This window comes from Apaloderma vittatum, unplaced genomic scaffold (assembly GCF_000703405.1).
Source record: "Apaloderma vittatum isolate BGI_N311 unplaced genomic scaffold, ASM70340v1 scaffold8474, whole genome shotgun sequence".
In the NCBI taxonomy this organism is placed as follows: Eukaryota; Metazoa; Chordata; class Aves; order Trogoniformes; family Trogonidae; genus Apaloderma; species Apaloderma vittatum.
In genome coordinates, this window is record NW_009714321.1 from 13,349 (window position 1) to 37,441 (window position 24,093).

The window sequence follows — 24,093 nt, forward strand, 5'->3', positions numbered from 1 at the left end:
ATCTAATACAAAATAAGTACATAACAAATTTCTTCAAAACCACCTTTTCCTTTCACATTTAATGTTTTTGATTTCTTAGAAAATATGTAAAGCTTTATAAAAAGCTGTCTACCTATTGCATTATTAATTTATGAGACCAAACAAAAAGCTATATGGCAAGACAGTATCATGGTCTTTAAGAGTGGTTGTATTTTTAATTTGTGTATGTTTAGCAGCAAGAAGTAACTGTACCAACTTGAACTTCTCTTCCAGAATCAAAAACAGGTCTGTGCTTTTAAACACTGTAGCAACAGTTTTCCTATCACTAGACACTGCATAAACTGATTTGTACCATGCTTCAAAAGAAAAAAAAAAATCCTCATTGTTTAGTGACATGTACATTTTAATATTACTAAAAAATAGATTTGGGTACACATCACTGAACAAAGTTGACAGTGCCTAATTTGTTATACCAACTGTCCTAGCAGTTTAAAGGTTGCATGTTAGAGGTGAAGCAGCCTAACAAATCAGTTGTACAATATACAATGTAGAGGATTACCAGCTGTGTGGTGCAGTACTGCATGCAGATTTGTGTATCACTTCTAAACCCTTTATCAGTCAGTGCCTTTTATATATTGCATGAACCAACGACTAGCATCATGCTCTTTCAGTTCATAGCAGTGTTAAAAACCTAAACGCATTTCAACCAAAAAACAACAACAAAAAAAACCAGTACAAAAGTACTTAAAAACTGTAAAAAAGTCAGGGCTTATTTAAAAAAAAAAAGTCAAATATTCATTGTTCATATTTCTGTAAGTAGGACAATTGATGATCCAACATTTTATTTTTTTTCCCCCATTATGCCAGGAAGAGTAAAAATAGTCCCAAAGTAAAAGTGGGACTTTGGCTAAAAGTAAGATCAATTAGGGTGGTTTCCCTTTAAAAAGCTACAGCCGACAAGTGTAATGCAGAAGTCAGGAACATTGGATACGACTCTGCAGTTCTCCATTTGAATGCATGAACAAAAACCTCATTTTGCACAATTTGTATTTATAAGCAAGTATCTTGAGGCTAAGAACAAAAACAACCTACAAGACAACCAGCCCATTAATCCTACTTTGTACATACCAAAATTCTGAGCAAAAAAAAAATTTCAGTTCAAGCTCTGACAAACATTTCATTTAAAATACTCTAGCCTATGATCAAGAAATACTTCTTGTACCATGAAAGCTAAACCTTAAAAAGAAAATAAATAGCCATAAAAAAAAGGCAGAAGAGGTCTCTCCTCCTCAGACCCTTGAAGTCCCACGAGTTCACTCCTCACGCTAATGTGCGCCTCTTCCTCCTTCCATCCAGCCACCTAAAAAAATCCTGAACTGCCAAAATATTTCTAATATATGTTTTAAGCTAACCACTTGTTAAGGTACGAGAGAAGCAAAATCCATGTTAAACAATCAAAAAACAGCTTTTAGTTCTCAGAATATAAATTTTAAAAAAAGGAATTAACGGGAGAGGCAGGAGGAAGAAAGGGGCATACAGAGATCTCCTATTTGCATTCATACTGCCTCCCAAATAGATATGACACGAAATACCAAATTCCATCACCAAAGCACAGCTATGAAAAAATCTCAGTTCAAATTAATTCAACAGTAGAGAGCTGATGTTTATGAAAAAATTAATTAAACAGATGTGTATCTATATGTCCATGATAGTGGAAATTGAAGAAGCTGGCTGGAGCTGAGCTTTGTTTCTAAAAGCACCACACAGTTTCTGGAATTACCAGCAGGAAACTCTTCTCTTCCAGCAAAGGTTTCCATGGCAATGCAGTCAGTCTAGAAAGGAAGGGGAAAAAAAAGTAGTCAGTTATATTGGAAAAAAACGTTTTCTAGTAAGCAGAATGCATAGAGCTTATCCATAGCAGGAGTGACGGACTCTGAATCCTGAACACGGATCTCTCACAGAGGGAAGGGGCACTTCCAAATGATTAACATGTTCAGAAATTCTGAGCCATCAGGCAGAACCATGAAGTCTAAATCAAGCACAGGGGAGCTGCTGCAACCACAGCACTGACATGTGTTCACTGGACAGGAGCTTGGGCAGCAGCCAGCACCATATGGCAAGCCCACATGCTGTGAGAAGGACCAAAGCTCACAGCTACCCATCACCTGTTTCTCTATCACACTATCAGTATTTCATTTAACAAGATCTCAATCCTCCCAACTTGATGGGTGATGCACATAGCAGAGGCTATTACTAAGCACACAGTGCAGGATGAATGTAGAGCAGCTCTGTTCACCCAGATCTAATTAAGGTTGTGGTGAACACTCACTCCTATTCACAGCAGGTACAGAACTATAACAGAAACACTCCCTGCAACTCCAGCTCCAAACACTGAGTGGCAAGTCATGACAGCTGCATGCCCTGTCCTCAGCTTTTCAGGAATAAGCTTAATTTAGTTATTATAAGAAACAATCCCCAGTATAGTCTTCCCTTTTTTAAGAAAGTCTCACTAAAAGGCAACACATGGTATGAAAGCACATGGCAGATAAACCAGGAGCTTCAAATGGACTGGAAAAAAAAAATTCAAAGTGCTCAGTAAAAGTAGGGGAAAAAAATGTAATCTATAATCTTGTCTTATAGTCGGATGAAAAAGCAGATATGGAAATAGGAGGAAGGATGGCCTCAAAGCAGAACACCAGCTCCTGCAGTTAACCACGCACATGCCAAAATAAGAGTGATTCAAAAGGTTCCTGACACAGAAAAAAATTACGAAGGGGATGCAAATGCTTTCTGCAGCAGTGTGTACACAAACCGAGGAATGTACAAAAAGTTACTTTTCAGCAGACTACAAAACCCCTTCTACTCCCAAAAGAGACAGCATGAACACTAATCTCTCACTAATTCTGGAAGGACATCATCAGCCAAATCATTGGGTTATGCTGTCTCCCAGTCCTGACACTGTCCTCTTCCACCACTTTGTCCTCTCAGCCAAGACTGAGGGCATTGTCCTCAGCCCATCAAGTGGCTTTGCTCACTTTCTCTTCAAGGTTTGAGGTACATGTCTGAAGGATCTGTTTCCTGGCTTTACAGGGAAGAAGGAAACAGCGGGTTGCTCTCATTGGTCATTGGAAAACATCAAATACAGACACGCAGTGCACTGTTTCCCCTCAACCCACACTGTACGACTGCTCTCACTGTTCTGGGAGAGCTCACTGCCATTGAGAACCGCAACATGGAAAGTACTTCATTACAAATCACAGTGATGGCACCATGGCCATCAGTAAAAGTAGGGGAAACGAAAGAAGGGGTTTCGGAGCTTAGTCTCGCCTGTTGTCTTCGGTGGTATCACAGGGAAATCAATTAAAATCTCATTGCTAAAGAAAGCATAGTGCTTCACTGCTTCTACCACAGGAATATGCTGAAGAAAATGTGACCAGCTAAGCAAGCATTATGTATAATAATGCAAACTGTATGTTTACTTACATAACCAATAATAAAGTATGGGTAAACTCCACCCTAAGTTAAAAAAATTCCAATTTCTGTCCAGCTAAAAATACTGTCCCTTCAAATGAAAAAGAAAGAAAGGGGAGAAGAGGAAAAAAAAAAAAGGGAAAAAAAGAACAAAGCTTAGATAAGCTGCACTGATCAGCCCTGTCTGTGCAACTGCAGTAGCACTGCAGCTCCAGCTCTTGGCAAAGGCTTTGTCTCTGGAGCAGTGACCAGAAGCAAAGACCATGGCAGGGCTGGAAGCTGTGCAGAAGTACAGAGGGGGTCCTTCAACTTCAGAGGAAACTCCCTTTTATCCCTACACAACCCACACCAAGGTCTGAGTTCCTGAGTTTCATTTTTCAAATTAGTAGTGATTTGAAAAATACAGTAACTTGGTTTTCCTCAATCCAAAGAAAAGACAGCCAAAATACACTTTCAGCTCAAGAATCTCCATTTCTGTGATCATAAGATCACTACAAAAAGCTACTGCTTGTTACACACAGAGCATGAAGTGGTTAGTGATGGCTTTGTTTTCACAAGAGCCAAGTGAAGATATTTTTTAAATACTTTTCCTCTTTACAAAAGTATTATTTTATTGTAGGACCAAAGGATGAAAATATGCACCACAGCTTGCAGTGGATCACACCTCAGTGATGCATGCAAAGTCAAACATTACAACAGTTAAAGCTTCTGCATTAAACTTATTTTCAGTAAAAAATAACATTTACCAGCATCCCCCCACCCTTTCCTTGCTGTGGACCTATAAGCTTACATAAAAGAAGCTTCAAAAACTGTCTCTACTTTTGTCAGGACATTTTTCCTCCACGTCTAACACACAAGACACACCTGAAAGCTGTTTGACAAGTTATTCTAATCTCTCCAAGCATATCCCCAAAACATTTTTAAAAGCAAAGGCCCACTTGGCAGAACTCAGTATTTATACCTAAAACGTTTTGAAGATCTTCTTAAATTTATGCAAAATTGTATTTAAGACATTTGGAGGGGAAGGGGAAGAGATTAAGAGCAAAAAACCCAAAACCTGCTTCACTTACAAATTTGATTTCTTTGAGAAAGCCTGGCTTAACTAAGGCAGCACGATAACCAATTCGCAAATTTACCAGGTAACTCTTATCAGAGCTCAGATTAACACAGATTAACCAGAAGAATCCTCAATAAGGCTTCATTACAGCTGAAAAATTCCCTGGATATTCTGGCTCAAAGTTTTACGACAGTGTAAAGGCAAGCTCAGGACTTCCTTGCAGCATCCTCATTTCGCAAACTCTGTGCTAGTTAAATGGGATCTCACTAATTTATGTCCCTCTCTCACCATGATCATAAACTGTAATTCATCATATTTCTCATTTTCAATGGAACTGTAAATAAACATAAGGGAATTTCATATAAACATTATGTACAAGCTGGTAACAGTCTCATAAAGCTTTGCATCTTTCAGTCATGGAGTAACTGGTTATCATCACTTCTCTAATCCCCGTGTTAAAGCCGAAAATTTCAGTACTGTAGCTGGAGCAGGTGAGCTGGCTGATGCCCTGATCAGCTCTTTTGGGGACTAAAAGCACCAAGCATTTATATAGAGAGATAGAATACGTACATATATCCATTTATATCTGTATGTGAACACATATCAGTATCAGGAAAAACAAAGGGAAATTTGTGAAATTTGACCACATAATAAATAAATAGATAAATAAATCGGAGGCAAGACTGAGGTCTTGCAAGATGCCTCCCACATCGTCTGCAGTCACCACTCTTCGTGAAGGTGGCACTCTGGAGTCCATTCCTCACCACAGTGGGACTGCAGCCAGAATGACCCACAGGTCAACCACCACCAGCCTCTAGGTATCACAGAAATTCCATGTCATGACCAGTGGATTCTGTGTCCAGGGGTGAGCGGGCTCTCCAGCAGAGCCAGGGAGAGTTTCTGCAGTTGAAGACACAAACCCTGATACTGATTTTTGAACTGTGGAGTTGTAGGAGCTCCAGCTGAAGCAGCTGCTCTCATCGCATCCACTCAGGGAGGCCCATGTGCTGAACTGCATCTCACATTTTCACGCTATGGCTGCAAGGAACGAGCAGGGACCTCGGCATCAACAGAGAACTAGTTTTGTTTGTGCTGTGTGAAAGCACCGCATGTGCATGTACACCACAAGAAAAGTTATTAGTCAAAGAGGTGTAAAATAGATTTAGTGTAAGTGAGAACAACGCTGATGTTTCTGTGCTGCTGACACTCAAAGCTATTTTACATCTCTCGGTTCCTTGACAGAAGGATCTTTAGCAAGTGACATGGGTTCATTTAGCGCTCACACACAAAGCTCCTTGGTGGCTCTTCTGTCCCACACTCGATCATCTTCCATCTTTGACTACCCAGCATATGAAGGTAAATGAGTAGAGGACATGAAGTCCTCAAAGAAAACAGCACAGCTGTCAGTCTTCAAAACATAAGATTCATCAGCCAACAATTTTCTGTGTTAATATTACAAATACAAGCATTGTTGATCAACAATAAAAATTAGATTTAGATGGTAAGTGTAATAAAAAAGCTACTCTATTTGACTCAACACTGAACAGTAAAAGGAAGCTCTCAAAGAAATGGATGAAGCAACTCTTCTAAAAGGAAAACAAATTACGAGATTTGAACTAGCTGAAACAAGAGGAACAATGCTCACAACATAGCCCATCAGTCCCTTGCAGTTCTCAAAACATAATTGCCACCAAATAAAACTCAGTGAGGGGTCAGATCAGACATGACAAGTTTGAAAATAACTTTCACTTGCACTGTAAACACACTTCTGTTCCTGAATTTTGTCACAAGCTCTTCCAAGAAAAACTGCTCAGTCTACAACACCCCCCTAAACAAAAAAAAAAACAACAAAACCCCCCTACCTGATATCTGATCATTACAACAAAAGAAACAGCAAAAACCTGAACTCAAAAACGTCTCTGCATTTTCAAAGCAGCCTAGAAATACACTATTCTCACTACTTTCATCTCGCCCTACACTGTGCTTTTCTGTTTATTCAAACTTCAGCTCCATTAACAGATTCTACACAAAAGCTTTAGCCTTTATACAAAATTAAGCTCTACTGCTTCAGAATATTGAGAACAATACAAATTCAGCTTCCTATGAACATTTAATATGGAAAACCAGTCCAGAAAACACCCAAACATTTTTACAGTTCACTCCTCAAAACATAAGCAAAGTTTAGAAAACTAAAACAATGTACTTTTTGTCACTCAATATTATTTAAATTCATTGATTTAAGATGGAATCAGATTATAAAACTACTCACAGATGTCCAAATTCTTTGGAAGAACAATCAATCAGAGGAAAACGATTGCAAGGGCAGAAGAAAAACTAAGAGGGCAAATATTTAAAATAGGATGGCAGTATGCCATTGCTCAAAAATGTTTTGTTTAAAACTAAGGAACACACTGCTCTGCAAGTTCTCTATGCAAAAATAATCCGCAGTTTTATAAAAAATTACGGGCACAGGATTAGAGTAGTCCTAATTCATTAGACAGCAGACCCAGTGTGTTCCATCTGAAAATGTATCAGATGAGAATATATCATATCCTGCATCTGAATTATTAAGGTCATGCAAGTCAGGTGACTTTGAAACAAACTAAGATTTTAAGAACATAGCAGACATACCATAATTCTCCCAATGAAATTCACTGTAAGTAATATCTGTCTTTATAAGAAAGGCTTTTACTGACATAATTCTGCAACTGATTCCTGAAAGGGTAAAAGCTTTGTTTACAGAAGATATTAATTTAAGATAATTAAATTATTACAATCTCCATGTCAAAGACTGAAACAGTTTAATGCTTTTTGGAGAAAACTACTGAAATTATCCATTTCCTGAACTTCAGGTTAGGGGGAAATCAAAATTAATCTGACCTATGCATATCAAAAGCAGCAGAACAGCCCTAGACTTTCCTGTGTGTATGGTTACACAATATTCCAGTTGTTCAGAAAAGCACCATATCCCAGCACAACCTCAGGACACAACCTGCGCACTCAAAAGCATTTTGTTCATGCCGACAGAGCAGGAGGACTACCATGTATTACATTTCAGACCTTCCATGTGGCATTCAGGTCAGAGGTGAGCGAGGTCATTTCCCCAAAGATTCTTCATAAATTAGTGAGAATTTTTATGCCTCAAATATTGCCAAATACATAATTACTATCCTACATCATTGCCATATTTCTTTGAGTTCTTATTTTAATGGCATAGCTTTAGTCTTTGTAGAGGCAAGCGGTGTTCTTTTAGAAATGCAGAATTCCTTCTGAATTGGCACACACAGACATCAAATCTACAAATAAAAATCAGAAAAATGGACACCTTTGCTGCGGCCATTACCCACTCAGTTACTGTATCTGGGTACCCCAAACAAGGACCTGTCACAGAAAGACATCCTTTAAGCATTAAGCACATATTCCATATACTTCCTTATTTCAACAACAAACTAATGATGCTCAAATGGAGCTACTGAATATGTTTTGTACCTACAATTTTACTGACTTTCTACTATTAAAAAAAGTTAAATTATTTTTTAAAAACTGCTACCTGACTCACTTTTCACTGGATAAACTATTTAAACACAGTAACTGGTAACAACATATCCCAGTAAATTAAGATTCCTCCTCAAACTGTATTTCCAAAATTTAGAAGACAAAGTTATTCTTACAAATAATCTTTATCCACAATTGTTCATTCAAAATATGTTTCCACTATTCTTGGTGCTTAGCAATTTCAGGAGCTAAAAAAAAAAAATCTCTGATGCTTTAAGATAGTTTATTCACTTTGCAGAAATGTCTTATCTTTTGCAACAGTGGCTTCTTTTTCTGTTTTTATAAACAGTGATGTTTCTAGGAAGGTCTTATGCACTCTCTCTAATTTCATCTCTATTACTGATACTATTCCTAGAATTAGGATACTTGCATGCATTTCTGGCAGGGGCCTAACACCAATTCAAATTGAATCGGACAGCTTGACATGTAGTTGTTGGGGTTTTTTTGCTTTTGGGTGTTTGTTTGGGGGGTTTCTGTGTTTTTTTTTTAAACTAAATTTCTATTACAATGTAGCAAGACAACACTAAAAAATAACTTCTTTAAAAACACACAAGTTCAAAATTTCAGATTTTCATGTACAGAAGAATGAAAAAGAGCTCTATTTTTTCAAAAGCACTCTCACAGAAAGCATGTAAGATCTTATGACCAACCTCTAAAACTGCAGAAAACATAGGTAAAATTTAGCCAAAAAAAAAAAAGGAAATAATGTTGTTTGTGTGGCTTCTGACAATACTACCTGTTAAAGTTCCTTCTGCTCTTGTGACAACGGTTAGGAGCCCTCAAGTGCCAACAGGGAGGAATATATTTCCTGCCTGTGCTCTTGTTGTAACTGGACATTAAGAAATGCTAGGAAATACACAGAAAACAGCCACATCAAATACCACTGCTGAACATCATAAAGAGCTCTGCTTCCCTGACACAGGAAGAATGTGGAGTAACTGAAAGTTTCAGAGTAATGCAGAAAAACTCATGAAAGGTGTGAAACAGCTTCCAAGTAGCTGTTACTTGGAACAGCCAAATAACAAGGACTCTCCAGCCTGCAGAGAAGTATTAGGATGTATCAGAAAATTTAAGAAATAGTATTATACCACAGAACCCTGCTTTGTACAGTACAGGAAGCTGCTGACAGGACACTGGCTAAGTGTATGGCAGAGGAGAATACAGCATCTACACGATCCTAAGTGACATGGAGACAAAAGATAGGGTTGGTTATCTCTACCAGTACACAAGCTAGGAGCTGACAAACAAAGCTGATATGGAGTCGGGTCCAAAATAGAGAGAGATCTGCATGAAGCGTTTACTGACTCTGACTGCAGGCTGCTGTGGATACCAGGAGTTTACACAGGATCAAAGAGAGACTGGATAAGCACTTGGATTAAAGATCCACAAAGGATAATAAAACAGACAAATTATCAGTCTCAGGAAAGATCAACAACAACAACAAAATATAATCAGAGGCTAGTACATTTGTGGGGAAGTATTACACACACCAGCCCTGCTCCTCCTCTGCTGGGTGGTGTCTGCTTGCAGGCACAGGTCTTCGAGTGAGCCAAACTATTATGACCACAACTAAGAGAAAGGAACAGTGCCATTCGTGACTAACGAAACAGCTCCCCACCTTTTAAACCACCATTCCTGATATTGCCTTTTTACAGAAAGTTTCACCTGTTCCAATTCACCCCTTTGCCCTTCCCAACTTTAGCCATCAATGTTTGAAAGCATTCCGCATTACCTTTTTCTTTTACCTCTATTGCCATAAATGACTGTCAAAGGCAGAAAGTTACTACATTGCCACATACCCAGTTACACCCTCCTCAGACATTCCTTTTTGTCCATACATGCCTGCACAAAAAAAATATTTTTGCTCTCAGCCACTACCTATTCGCCTGCTATCTATTCACCTGCACAGCAGTGGCATGAATCAATTCTGTACATTTTCTAATTATTACATTATTGAGTCTACATTGATATTAGGATATTAAAAACCCCAGCTTATGGGACAAAAGGTTCAGATTCCACCACATGTGTGAAGCAAGGTCTTCTCAAATCACAGCACATGCACAAGAGCCAAGGATAGGGCTTTCAGCTTCCAGAAGCAGCTCAGGAGCTCCCAAAAACAGAGTTAAACTGTGTCTACACACAGACAAGTTTTAAGCATGCAACTTCCATTTTGTGCTTATCTTGTGGAACATGTCAACATTAATGCTTCAATAACTTACACCTTGAACACTGAATCAAGTCTCACTGCTATCATCACTTCCAGACTCATCTGCAAACACCACCGTATCTGTTCAATTGGATCTACCAACACAGAAATAAAATAACTTTACCCTACCAAAGCTATCGTTTTGCATTCCAACTTCCAGAGGCTACTCTCAAGCAGCAGAAAGCACTGCTGCAGTGCTGAACAAGTGCCATCCAGACCTCCTTGTTCACAGTTGGACTCTGAAGACTGATGCACTAGTTATAAATCCTAAAGGTGAATACACCTCCCAAGCCACACTGCTGCCTCCTCCCCAATGTCAGAAGGTTACCTGAAGCCCAGAGATGCCACCTAAGAAGTCATTCAAAAACAGGAAGGAACCAACAGTAACGCCAAAACAACACCATCACCCTTTGGAGCAAAGCCCCATAAAGAACAGAGGATGCGGGTCCATGAGACATGAACTGCCTAGCGACACTGTAGGGTCATCCTTTGCTCCAGTACGCATCCCTACATAGCACCTGGGCCTACTGAAACCAGATGGGGTTCAGATGACTGTAAGGGGAAATAAAGATCCTGCGTCATGAGCTGTAAAGACTCATTGAGCAATCTTTAAACTAAACATGAAGAGCGAAGGGGTTACAACCAGATCACATGAAGACAGCATAGCAGCATTGGGAGTGAAACCTCTAGCCCAGCTTAAGTGCAGCTGTACTTCGTCGGGGGCTCCAGGCACTTTATCAGAGGCCCAGCTCAAATGCCTTCATACAAACGCCCGCAGCTTGGGCAATAAACAAGAAGAGCTGGAGATGCTTGAGAGCCTGCTGCACTACGATCTGATTGGTATCAGAGACATGGTGGAATGACTCCTACGACTGGTGTATTGGAGTAGAAGGGTATAAACTCTTCAGGAAGGACTGGCAGGGGAAACTAGGAGGAGGTGTTGCCTTCTATGTCAATGAACAGCTAGAATGCATGGAGCTACATCTGGCAAGTGACAATGAAAAGACCAAATGCCTGTGGGCCAGGGCAAAAGGAAGGGTAGGAGACATTACAGTGAGGGTCTTCTACAGACCACCTGAGCAGGAGGACCAAGTGGACAAGGCCCTTCAAGCCTTGTTCCTCCAAGCAGAGGAATCAACGAGGAGAGGTACCATGTTAGACCTTATTTTCACCAACAGGGAAGCAGCCTTGGCTGCAGGGACCATGAGATGGTGGACTTTGAGATCCTAAGGGCAGTAAAGAAGGGAATGCTCAACAAGCTCAAAATCCTTGACTTCAGAAGAGGTGGCTTTGGCCTCTTCAGGAACCTCCTTAGCAGTATACCATGGAACAAAGCCCTGGAGGGATTTGGAGCCCACAAAAGCTGGTTGACTTTCAAGGATCATCTCCTCCAAGCTCAAGGGCACTACATTCCCAAAAGGAGGAAATCAGGCAAAAACTTCAGGAAGCCTATATGGATGAACAAGGAACTCCTGGCCAAAATCAAATACAAAAGGGGAATACACAAAGGGTGGAAGCAGGGATTAGTAACCTGGGATGATTACAAGGAAGTTACTTGGGAAATCAGAAATTAGGTTAGAAAAGCTAAAGCCCTGACAGAGTCAAATCAGGCCAGTGATATTAGAAATAACAGAAAAGGATTCTACAGGTATGTGAGGAAAAAAACAACAAAAAAATAAAGAGAAAGAATGTGGGGCATCTCTGGAGCAATACAAGTGACCTGGTTACTGAGGACATGGAGAAGGCTGAAGTACTAAATGACTTCTTGGCTTCAGTCTTCACTAGTAAGCGTTTGAGCCACACCACCCAAGTCACAAAGGACACTGGCTGGGTCTGAGAGAGTGAAGAACCACCCAGGGTAGGAGCAGATCAGGTCCAGGAACACCTAGAGAATCTGAGGGTGCAAAAGTCCAGGGGGCCTAATGAGATACAACCACGGGCCCTGAAGGAACTGGCAGCTGAAGTTGCTAGGCCGCTAGCTATCATATTTGAGAGGTCCTGGCAGTCTGGTGAGGTTCCCACAGATTGGAAAAGGGGAATCATAACCCCCATTTTAAAAAAAAAAAAGGGAAGCAAAGAAAACACAGGGAAATACAGACTGGTCAGTCTCACCCCTGTGCCAGGTAAAATCATGGAGCAGATCCTCCTGGTAGCTGTACTGAGGCACATGAAAAATAATGAGGTGATCAGTGACAGTCAACATGGCTTCACTAAGGACAAATCATGCCTGACTAATTATGTGGCCTTCTATGACAAAGCTACAGTGCTGGTTGATATGGGAAAAGTAACTGATGCCATTTTCCTGGACTTGTGCAAGGCATTTGACACTGTCCCACGTGACATCCTTGTCTCTAAGATGCAGAGACATGGACTTGACAGATGGACCACTCAGTGGATAAGGAACTGGCTAGAAGGTCACACTCAAAGAGTTGTGGTCAACGGCTCAATGTCCACCAGTGACAAGTGGAGCTCCTTGGGGGTCTGTTCTGGGTCCAGCGCTGTTCAACATCTTTGTCAGCGACATGGACAACGGCATCGAGTGCACCCTCAGCAAGTCTGCCAACAACCCCAAGCTGTGTGGTGCCGTGGACTCTCTTGAGGGAAGGGATGCCATCCAGAGGGACCTTGACAGGCTTAAGGAACGGGCCAGTGCAAAGTGCATGAGGTTCAACAAGTCAAAATGCAAGGTCCTGCACCTGGATCGGGCCAATCCCAGGCACAAATATAAACTGGGAATAGAGTGGGTTGAGAGCAGCCCTGAAGAGAAGGACTTGAGGGTGCTGATAGATGAGAAGCTCCACGTGAGCTGGCAGTGCACTCATGCAGCCCAGAAGGCCAACCGCATCCTGGGAGGCATCAAGAGGAGTGTGGCCAGCAGATCAAGAGAGAAGGTTCTCTCCCTTTATGCTGCTTCTCTGAGACTCCACCTCAAATATTACGTCCTGTTCTGGTGTCCTCACCATAAGAGGGACATGGATGTGCTGGAATGAGTTGAGAGGAGGGCCACAAAGATGATCCAGGGGCTGGAGCACCTCCGCTATGAGGACAGCCTGCAGGAACTGGGATCATTCAGTCTTGAAAAGAGAAGACTTCAGGGGGACCTTATAACTGCCTTCCAGTACCTGAAGGGAACCTACAGGAAGGCTGGGGAGGGACTTTTTACAACAGTGTCTACCGATAGGACAAGGGAAAATGGATTTAAATTAAAGGAAAATAAATTTAGATTGGGTCTTAGGAAGAAATTCTTCAGTAGGACGGTGGCAAGACTTTGGAATAAATTGCCCAGAGAGGTTGTGGATGCCCCCAGGTTCGATGAGGCCTAGTCTAGTTGAGAGGTGTCCCTGCTCACAGGAGGGAGGTTGGATTATATGGTCTCTAAGGTCTCTTCCAACCTAGGCCATTCTATGATTCCTGCAGCCTGCTGCTTGCACCAACTCTTATCAGTCATATGGCAGCATAAAAAAAAAAAAAAAGAGAGTCAAAATAATCACATTCCATGTGTAAAAGGGCAAAGTAAGTAAACACTGAGACATGGTCCTAACTCAGAGATACATGATGGCCCGCATTCCTCTTACCAAGATTAATATCCTGGCCAGTGTTCTGACATTTACCTCATCCTTTTCAAGTCATTTAAACCATTGCAACCACTGGATTTATAGCTCGCTACCTTCCATCGCTCCCTGCCCTGTACATACCCTTCTAAGTGCCTCTACCAGCTTTTTCTCTTGCAATCGCTGTCAGGCAGCCTTTTATCTCTCTACAAGGCTGACTCTTATCTTCCTCTGCCAATGGTAGCAGCCTTGATCTTTATCTTACTCTCCACTCCAGCACATTAAGTTTCATCCATCTCTTCAGTTTCATCTTTTCAACTGTAAGTTCCTTAGGAGAGGAATCAACACATTCACATTTGCGGCATGGTACAGGGGACCCCCATCCTGCCTACCTGTTCAGGTTCTATAACAAGTAGAGATCACGTCTTGAGCTACAAGCTTGCATGAACAGACTCACTGTCATAATACTGTCTGAGTGACCTCAAGATCAAATCTGTTCATTTTTTTCCAACTCATTTCTAACTAATTTCCTGTTCATCACAATGCACAATTTGAAAACACTTTGTTCTTTAAACAAACCATCAAGCTCACCCACTCCTCCCAAAAAAACACCACTGAGTTACATATAGATGCTAATACCTCCCAAAGTGTCCCAATAACAAGAAGCAAATATTCTGGAAGTCCGAACTCAACAGTGAATGTTACTACTGAAAATCCAAATAGTTTACAAATTTCTCTAACAGACCCACTTAAAACACAAAAAAATCCATAAGGCAAACACTATCTTTTTGGCTCCTCAAACCATATTGCTTTAGATTTAAGAAACTTTATTGTTTTAGACTTCCAGAACTTAAAGTATGCTCCTTCATCTGTATTGGTGGTAGTTTTACCTGCATCCCACTTGGTTCTGAAGAATGCCCTCTGCCAACCCACCTGCAAATAGGTTTGTTACTTAGACCACATAAGCAGAAGTGTCCAGACTCAAGGAGAAGGCTTTCTGTACCATTTGCTGGTTTGTCTTGGCCGTTTCAGATCAATTGTCAATAAGGTGCCACAAAAGTCACCTGTCAACAACTTAAACAGAGTTGTCATACAAATAAGGTATCACATGATTCACAGTAACATCTCTTCTTGGTCTAGCCTCAACAGATTCTCATTTATCTAACAATGCACCTGCTTTCATTAAGAAATCTGAAGTCCGAGCAGCCCAGATCTGTGTGAAAAGAAGCACCATTTCCCAAAAAATAATTCAGGCTCAGGATTCCCAGCATCAAAGAAAGTTATACTGCAAATTCAGCTGTTCAGCAAGAGCCATAAACAATAAAGCAAGCTGGCTTGGCATGAGCATGGAACAGAATTGCACTATTCCGTGTGGAAGGAGGTTATCATTCATTAGTCCTTCAGTAAAGGCAGAAGAAAATTTTACCAGGTTTCTTCTGCTCCTTTTGGTAATATTTCCCATAATTTTCAGAAAAAGAAAAAAATATTTTGATCTCCTCAGTCATTCCACAAAATCTTCTTCTACTGAAAGGCAAAACTTTCTCCAAGTACAAAACATATTTATGAGCTTTTCATGTCCTAGCAAAAAGATAATACTATTTTCATATATTTTATGCACTAATAACTCAACTTGATATTTATAACAGTTAATATGTATATTCCATACAGTGAACACAAACACTATTCACCTTTTAGTAGTAACTTAATGCGTCACAGGAAAACTGAAAACTTTTAAATTGCCACATCATCGTGCAATTATAGCCAAATCTTAACCATATTAATTTCGTATAAGTCACCTCTTTCAAAAACTTTCTTCTGGAAAAATTAAAAATATTAGACCTTATACTTAATTCACAAATCACTGGCACACAACACACATGTATACACACAACACAAGCAGTCTGAATCATTAGCATCCCACCATATAGCTAAATTAGCAGAAAAATAATGTTTTGAAATCAGCAACCTTTGCCCCTTAAGATACAGCTCATGATGTAACAAGAGCAGAAAAATCTTGCTAACAGTCTACTGCACTGCTGCTATTGGGGTAATTCTACAACTGATGCAAAATCTCTACAAATCCAAAAACCTGTATGTTCAAAATCATTTAGATTAGATACTCAGCAATACCTCTGAAATGGCTGTGACGAGTCAGGTTTAGTCTTCCCACTGCCCTCAATTATGTCACAAATGCCTACTGATCAAAGTTCTCAACTAAATCATAACCATCCCTACACTGAGTAACCTTTACAGAGATGCAGGGCTTCATTAAAACTAGAACATACTTTTTCCTTTTCCTCTAGTCATTGCTTTAACGTGTAAAACAACAGTGCAACTTGATCATTGGATTGTTGTTAACATGCAAAAGCTGAACGTGAAAAGAAGCCAAATAGCCAATTGGGGGGGGAGGGGGGGTGGCATATATACCATTTAAGGATGAATCATAAGACAGTGCTACATTTTTAGGACAAAATGTAGTAATAACACATCTCCAGGCCCCAGGAAGTTTGATTTTCTCTTCCCTGCCTTTCAGTTCTATAACTTCATTTTTCCTTTGAGTTGAGGAATGCCACATTTGATCACAACAGTACTTAAAACTGTAGTTTGTCTCCCGCTTCAGATCAGAAAAACAAACTTGCTAGTGCAATCAACAGTATGTTGACATCATTCAGGATTTTTGGGAGCACCACAGATCCATAAATAAAGCACACAGGGTACACAGAAGGTACACACCAAGGTACAACGCAGTATTATTAGCTCTTTTTAGTACCTTCCAAAACATCAAGGTATAAACCCTCCCCCCAGCAATCAATATGAAGAAAATTTAAAAGATCCTTTCATAAAAAGGAGCATATGCACAGAAAAACAAACCCAAACTATCTACTGCTAACATGCTGCTGGAAACACAAAAAAACCCAAATACCTAGAGACAATCCCACCCAGTAATCCCAGGCTGGAACAGAGCCACTGGAAGGGCAGGACTAAGTAAAATAAAAAAGCAGTATGAGTCAGTATCGGATAACTTTTAGAACTCCTCATCTCCTGCAGTATGCCGCTGATACACGAGAGCCTCGCTTTGAAGCAAACTTTTCAAAACCACTAGTCTGAAACCCAGAAGGGGCAGTTATTTGCATTGTATCCCATAAACTGTAAGTTACTATGTTAGTAAAAGCTAAAATCGTTCCAGATTCTGAATTTCTCAAAGTGTATATTGTTCACGGTACTCGTCAAGATTTTGCATCTGAAATACGCAAGTTACCATAAAGGTTCTGGACTATTTGGAACACAAGTTTTATACTTCACAGCTGTACTTGTTTTCCTTCCTCTCAGATTCCCAAAGTGTACACAGCACTCTCGCCCAGTCTAGCACAGGAGATTAAAGATGTGAGGAATATTTAAATTATAATCTTGCACTTTAGAGAACTTCTGAAATAATATTTCAGTGCAGTGTTATCATATCAGCTACAGATGAGATCAAAGAGTGAGTTTAAAATAGATGGGTTGATACTACACTGAACATTACATTTACCCTGATCAGTCTGTTTTGGTTTTGCAGTCCAGTCTATCTTTGCAGGTTTAATATTTCTAACTAAGACTGAAGAAACTTGTATTATAAAGGACCTACTATGAAGTTTATTACCACTCCATTCTCTTTATCTTCCTCAGTTTCTGCAAGGTCCAATAACAAGGTATATATTAGCTAAGCCCTGTTTGAAGTAGCTTTAGTGTTCCATACTTCTAGCACAAAACTTCATGACTCATTCATATAATCAAAACTGCAAACCGCTTGCTTCGATATTGTGTAACTATTTTGCTAATGACCTCCTTAAACTTCAAGCATTCTTTTTATCATCATCATGATGAAGAGAAAAAGTTGAGCTCAATTTTGCCTAAACCTAAAATAAAAATACAATAACAAGTCAGGTCTATTTACCATTTCAAGTTGACATGCTTCCTCTCTTCCATCTATGCCATGAAGGGGGGAAAAAAAAAAAAAAAAAGAGTTTGATTGACATCAGCGAACCTGAATCAGAAGTAGTTTGAGAATTACAATGAGGGGGTAGTGATGCTCAACATGTTATGAGAATGCAGCTGAGTCACCAGACATAATATTCCATTTAAACAAACAAAAATAAAACAAAAAAGCCAATAATCTGAAGGTGGGAACTGTTTTCCTTACAGTAAACCTGCCATTTAGGCAGAAGAGATAAAGTTCTCTTCCTGACAGAATTTAATAGATAAGAGATAGTTCCTTTCTAGGAAGTAAAGGGTAAACACATCTAAAAATTTTCCTTAAGAATGGATTTAACCACAGAGCATTTTGCAGGCAAAGAGGCCAAAACAGTGGGGCCTAGAAGGAACGAAGTCAGCACTCAGTTCTGCTAGGTCTCCAGAAATACTAAAAATATCAATTACACACAGTCACACTACACCTCTGTAGAATACAAAAAGTAAAGCTTCATTTTCACTATTCAAAATGGAACGTGAAAAGTATTTCTCTGGATTTCAGAAAAAAAAATTCAATATAAAAATTAAAGCTTTATTGCAGTAGAAACTGACCAGCTTAGAGAAAACAGACTTCTGAAAATAGACAAGCTATAGCTCAGAGACACAATTTAGTACGTGAATGAAAATTGGTATCTTTATAATTAAGAAATTTAAGTCATTACTAAGGAACAGATATACAGCACCAATTTACAAAACTGTATTTGAGCCTCGCAAGGTACTTTTAGCCTGGACTATTCTGCAATCTGTTCAACCTTCCATGAGCCACCTACAAGTGAACAATGCTGACACCCCATCTGCCCTCCTACTATATATCAAAAATAATTTACTTTGTTTTTAGAGAAAACCGTTAGGTCTTGTTTTGGAGCAGTGTTTTATCATTTTGTTTTCCTTTTTAAGACTAGAAAGAAACTATCAGCCTAAGCTTAACTATTCTAAGGCTTAATTTCCTGCCAAAGCCTGTGTTTTTATGCACAGTTTACTTCATTTTCATGCATGTTTCATTTCAGAGAACTTCACAGCAAAAACCAGCAGCTTTAAGTCTCCTGCCTCTCTGCAACTTGTAACAAACAAAGGAAAAACCCCCCAAGGACACAGCTGAAAATATTTTCCTGTAGCAGTAGTAAGAAAATGTTTAACGTAAATAAAATTTCTAAACACATTATCTCTTGAAATAAATGTAGTATTTACAGTACAGCTGAAATCATCTCTTTCTCTCCATTTTCTAATTAGTTTTACTTTATAACACAGGTTTTAGTCATATGAGGGGAATAAGATCAAGCAGGAATTCTGCTGTCTTTGGGGGTGCTTTTTCAAAACAAAAACCAAAAACACAGCAACCCAAAAACCAACCAACACCACACAAATCCACTACAGCAATCAGCATGCCTTTGACTTAGCAGGCAAATCACTGAAGTGCTCAAATACTAACTTTGGAAGAAAGCACTTCTCAGACTGGCAACTTTCAACATCTAAATTTGACTCCAACCAAGAAAACAAAGCAGAGTTAAACACTGAGGCAAACCATACACTTCTGAGCAGCCCCAAGCAGTGCTGCCAGACTATGAGTGGCATGTGAGCCATTTTAAGCTCCTGCAACACCTTCTGCCTTTAGACACTTAGTTTTAAAGTGAAACTAGATAAAAATCACACAACTATAATCTCAGTGTTTAAGACTGTGATTAAAAAAATAAAACTCAGCAATAGCCTGTGTGATTAAAAATATAAAAACCAGCAATGGCCTTCCCCTTTGCGGCTTTCTCTGTTGACAGACAAGAAGACAGGTATCAATGTCCAACAGCAATTAAATATTTCCTCTCAGTACTCATCAATTATTGACTACATGTACATTTGCAAAGAGAAGAAAACATTATTTCCAACAGACATGTTTTTCTATCTGAGAAGGTGAATTCCTGTTGGTTCAGTGGGTCACTAACACCAAAAAAAGGATACTTCCAAAGTCACAGGCTAACACAGTGCCTGCATAAACACTGCCGCTCAGTCAGTGGACATGCACAATACTACTAACAGCTAATTACTGTTTTTCACTCCCACCATGAGAGCTTATCACATGAATAGGAGAGTCCTTCCTGTTTCCCATACTCTTCCTTCCCACCCCAAACACCCTTATGTGTTATGCCCACCTCAAACTGCATTACTTTATATTGGGTCAGACTTCTGATCACTTGGAAGTTAGCACAGCCTTCTCTCCGAAGGTTCAGACCTGGAAGACACCGCTCAGAGACCACTGTTCCTCTAATACAGGAGAATTCCTCACGTGCTACGCAAAAGGCAGATCCCTCTGTGCTGCACAGGAAGGGTGACAACTAAGCTAAGCACTCGGACACTAGTAAGTGCTGAAGGTGAAGGGCATGGGCTGCAGAAGCCCCACCACTATCCTGGTTAGCCACCAGGAGATGGCTTCACCAGAGTATACAAGGATACTTTGGAGACAAAAGCTCAAATGGAACACACTAGATTTCCAAGGGGAAAAAGCTGAGTTCTGTTTACACAAAATTCAGCTAAATAGATGTCAGTAGATTTGCACATTAAAAAACCCACAAAACACGCATTTCACCTACCTTTATTGAAAGGAACAGGCCTAAGCCCCAAATTTTGAAGTCTGAATTCAATTTAGCAGTTTCCAGCTTTCCTTATCCATGACACCAATTATAAAAACATCAAGTTCATTAAAAAGAAAATGTGACAATTCATCTAGTTATAAGAGGGGAAGAAGAGAAAAAAAGAAGTGAAGGAAAAAAAGAGCTGCTGTAACCTCAGGACAAGAGGTCACAACATGAAATACAATTAATGTTTCTTCCAGCAAAATTCTTTTATAAAAAAAAACAAGGTAGGTGACAGTTTGATACCACTTCTGACTGCCCAGGAGAGTCACATAAATCCTTTAGCTCAAGGACCATGTCCTCTTTCATGCTGCTCAATGGTTAGGATGCTGCCCTACAAGAAGATGGGTCGTACTGAAGATTATTAAAAAAAATTTACCCCACTCCAAATGCCACATTTTAGTATTAAGTAGAGAACTTAATTCCTACAGTTAAGCAAGCATGAAGAGAAAGTACTTTTAAAGTTACAAACCTTTTCTCACGGCATTACACTTCAGCCCATCGGATCTGCTGAAATCTATGCTTACGTAAGCTCCACTGTCCAAACCTGAAGTACCATTTCGGAGATGGCAAGTTTGCGTTGCAGTACTAGCCTCACAGCTTATAGGATCATTGTGTAAATTCAAAGCAATGTAGTTTAAGCCATTCTGAAATCCAGTTGAGGTATCCCTGGACATTTTGCTTTCCTGATCATCAGAAATCTTTTCATCTGGTTTTAACCATACATTGTCAAACGAGGCAGAGCTGTGTCTTTTGCTGCTATCAGTAAAGAAAGAGGAAGAGGTCATCACTGTCCCTGCAGAAGAGAACGTTTCAGAACTGTGTCTCCTCCTTCCTTGAGGATCAGCTCGAATCACTTTCGGTCCCACAGGAGGTTCAGAGCTAGGAACAGAGAAGGTACTGCCACCAGCATATCGATCAACAATGCACAATCTACTAACAATGGAGGAAGGGCTATCAATCTTTACACTGTCATCAGATTCAGAGTCAAATGGCTGAGGTGGTGTTGCTGCCATGTTGAAGGTCATTTCTGTGTAGCCATCAGTCCTGTTGTTTCCAGTGCTACCACAAGCACTACCAAATGAAAGCCTAGCATAGTCAGGATTTGACTGGTTTCTAGGAATACTGGAACTTGCATAAACTGAAATATCTGTCAGAGAGTTAGACAGTTCCTTCACTACTTTTGGTGACTGTACATCCAAGTCAACACTCATATAATCAGAAAGTGGAGACTGTCTGTGGTCACTACTTGAACCAAGAGATGATGGTGATCCTTCTGCAGACAAAGAATATGGTGTATTACCTGCCTTTTCATTAAAATCTATATTTATGTATTCACCAGGACTTGCTGGTTCAACTGGAACTGCACGATCATACATTCTCGGGATAGTATTACTCCCTCTTGTAACTAGAGGGAGTCTTGTGGGCCTTGTAGCCCTGTTCTGCACAAGTACTTCATCTGAAGCCTTCACCGTCGGCAATTTAGTGATGCCATTAGCCAGAGCCTCGCTGCTTACCCCTTTTACATTTTCTGGTCCACCATACAAGAGTTTTCCAGGTGAAGACATTGGAACATATTCACTGTGATCACCATTTTGTCCTGATAAAGCCTTAAAGCTTCGGGGCAAAGAAAAATACGGACTAAAACCTTTGGAAACAGAAGTGTGAATATAATTCAAATCACCAGGGTGCTTTGAAGCCAAGTTACCAGGTGACATATCCATATACTCATTGTTTATGATCTTCTCATTACTTTCTTTAGAAATAAATCCAGTTAAAGGACTTCGTACAGGTGAAGAGCTAGCCTTTGGAAACATCATCATATATCCTCTGGAATCAACCTGAGATGGTGACCATGAATTGTTAATCTGTCTTGGAATAGACATACTTTTAGAAGTCATTGGTAAATAATCACTGTTACTGGAGACAGAAGATGCAACTCCTGGCATCATTGGCATGTACCCATCGTCACTGGCTTTACTCTTGTTTTGGCGACATAGAGAATCAAGGTTAGTGTCATTGTACTCCAATTCATGCTTATTTTTCAATTTTGGTGTTTCAGAGTAAAGTAATTGTCCAGGATTTCCTGCAGAATCTTCATCTAACAAAGCTGCAGTTTGTGTCATCTTCTGCTGCACTGCTACAGAACTTGGTTTTGTTAAAGAGTAAGTTCTTTTCCTCAAACACTTTTCAGCCTCCATATAATCATCTCTTGAGCTATCATCCACCTGTTGCTTATTCATGGACATGTACTCACTCAGACAGTTCTCCTCTCGGATAGGTGGTGTGTTTCCCAGGGAATCTGGTGTATTACTCCTCACTCGAAAGTACCTAAAATCTCCAGGGCTGGAGCCATACTCATCAGAAGAGATAAATCCCCCATCACTTGGGGAACCACAAACAGATGAGCTAGAGGGCCTAGTCAACACATCCGAAGCAGAGCCATGGCCACTACTGGAAGAAACACTGATGGGACTCGTAGTGGAGGGAAAATGAGAAACTGGCAGCGAAGCTGACCTGGTGTGGTAAGATGAGCTGAAAGTGGCTCTCACGTACCTTCCACTCCCTTCTTGCCGGCCTAGATTCATTCTCGCTGTATTCAGGTGGATGAGACTCCCAGTCACTGACCTAAAAGGTCTAGTCATGGTTCCTTCTCCTTCACTGGATGTTCTGAAGCGATAGGAGCTGCTGCTTTTGGTGGTCGGAGGAGTCCCTCCAGCAATGCTCTCAGTTCTAGATCTTCTCTGCAAGCCCATCTGGCTGGGGGGCATGTTGCCCAAGTGTCTCCTAGTGGTGATGAAGGAGATAGGATTGGTACCACCACCACCAGAAGACTGGCTCTTGCTTCGAGGCCTAAATTCTGCAAAGGCCTTTAGAGCCTTCATGGTCTCCAAAAAAGTCTCGTGCATATTCTGGGCAACCACCGAATCATCTACTTGCATCCAGAGTTCTCCAGGTCCAATGGATGCAGATCTGCCCACCTCGATGAAGAAGAAGTTCTCCGAGTGTCCACAGCGGCGAATGTTCATTAGCTGTAAGTAGACAGAGGGCACCTCTGAGTTCAGCTTGATGAGGTGGATGGCCTTGCTGGAGAGGCACAACCTATACACTCCAGTAAGGTTTTTTGTTTGTCCCAGCCCTTTGGGCTTCACATTGACCTGCCACACCTCCTTGAAGACAGTGCCAGGCCTCAGGGCAGCCCCGTAGTGGTCATCATCCTCATCCATCTGCTGATCAGCATGGTCCTCCTGCTCCAGGAAGCCTCTCTTGCTCTGGCTCATGAGCTCACTAATCGCCTGGTACCAGGCCTCCTGCTCAGCCTCATTCTCAGCCAGCATGGCAAAGTACTCATCCTTGGTGTACAAGGCGATGATGTGTTTGTGCTTGGCATCTGCCCGCCGGCTGACAGTGAAGCACTGGTAGAGGGGGATGATCCGTTTGGGCGGGGGACAGCAGAGTGAGGCCGAGGCCCCCCCGGTCCCCATCACCCGCAGGCTGCTCTTGAACTTCTTCTCGCTGTCGTAATACTCCAGCCGGGCAGGGGCCAGGTGGCTCTCGGCCCGCAGGACAAAGTAGCGCTTGTGCCCGTGTTTCTGCTTCCGCAGGTAACCGCACTTCCTCACGTCCTCCCCGGCGGTGGAAGCC

The 24,093-nt window shown here is 40.7% G+C and overlaps 1 protein-coding gene across 1 annotated transcript; it reads right to left on the reverse strand.

Moving 5' to 3' along the window:
* Nucleotides 1–1,336: 1,336 nt before the first annotated feature.
* LOC104269958 (insulin receptor substrate 2-B-like) lies at nucleotides 1,337–24,086 on the reverse strand. Its single transcript, XM_009868711.1, has 2 exons — nucleotides 20,921–24,086; nucleotides 1,337–1,811 (listed from the first exon to the last, which is right to left on the reverse strand). Exons 1-2 carry the CDS (start codon nucleotides 23,931–23,933, stop codon nucleotides 1,807–1,809), a joined length of 3,018 nt encoding a protein of 1,005 aa, XP_009867013.1. The 5' UTR covers nucleotides 23,934–24,086; the 3' UTR covers nucleotides 1,337–1,806.
* Between the last annotated feature and the right edge of the window lie 7 nt (nucleotides 24,087–24,093).

Excerpts from the sequence above, each read along its gene's own strand:
- LOC104269958 (XM_009868711.1), bottom strand. The coding sequence starts at position 23,933 with ATGGGGACCGGGGGGGCCTCGGCCTCACTCTGCTGTCCCCCGCCCAAA.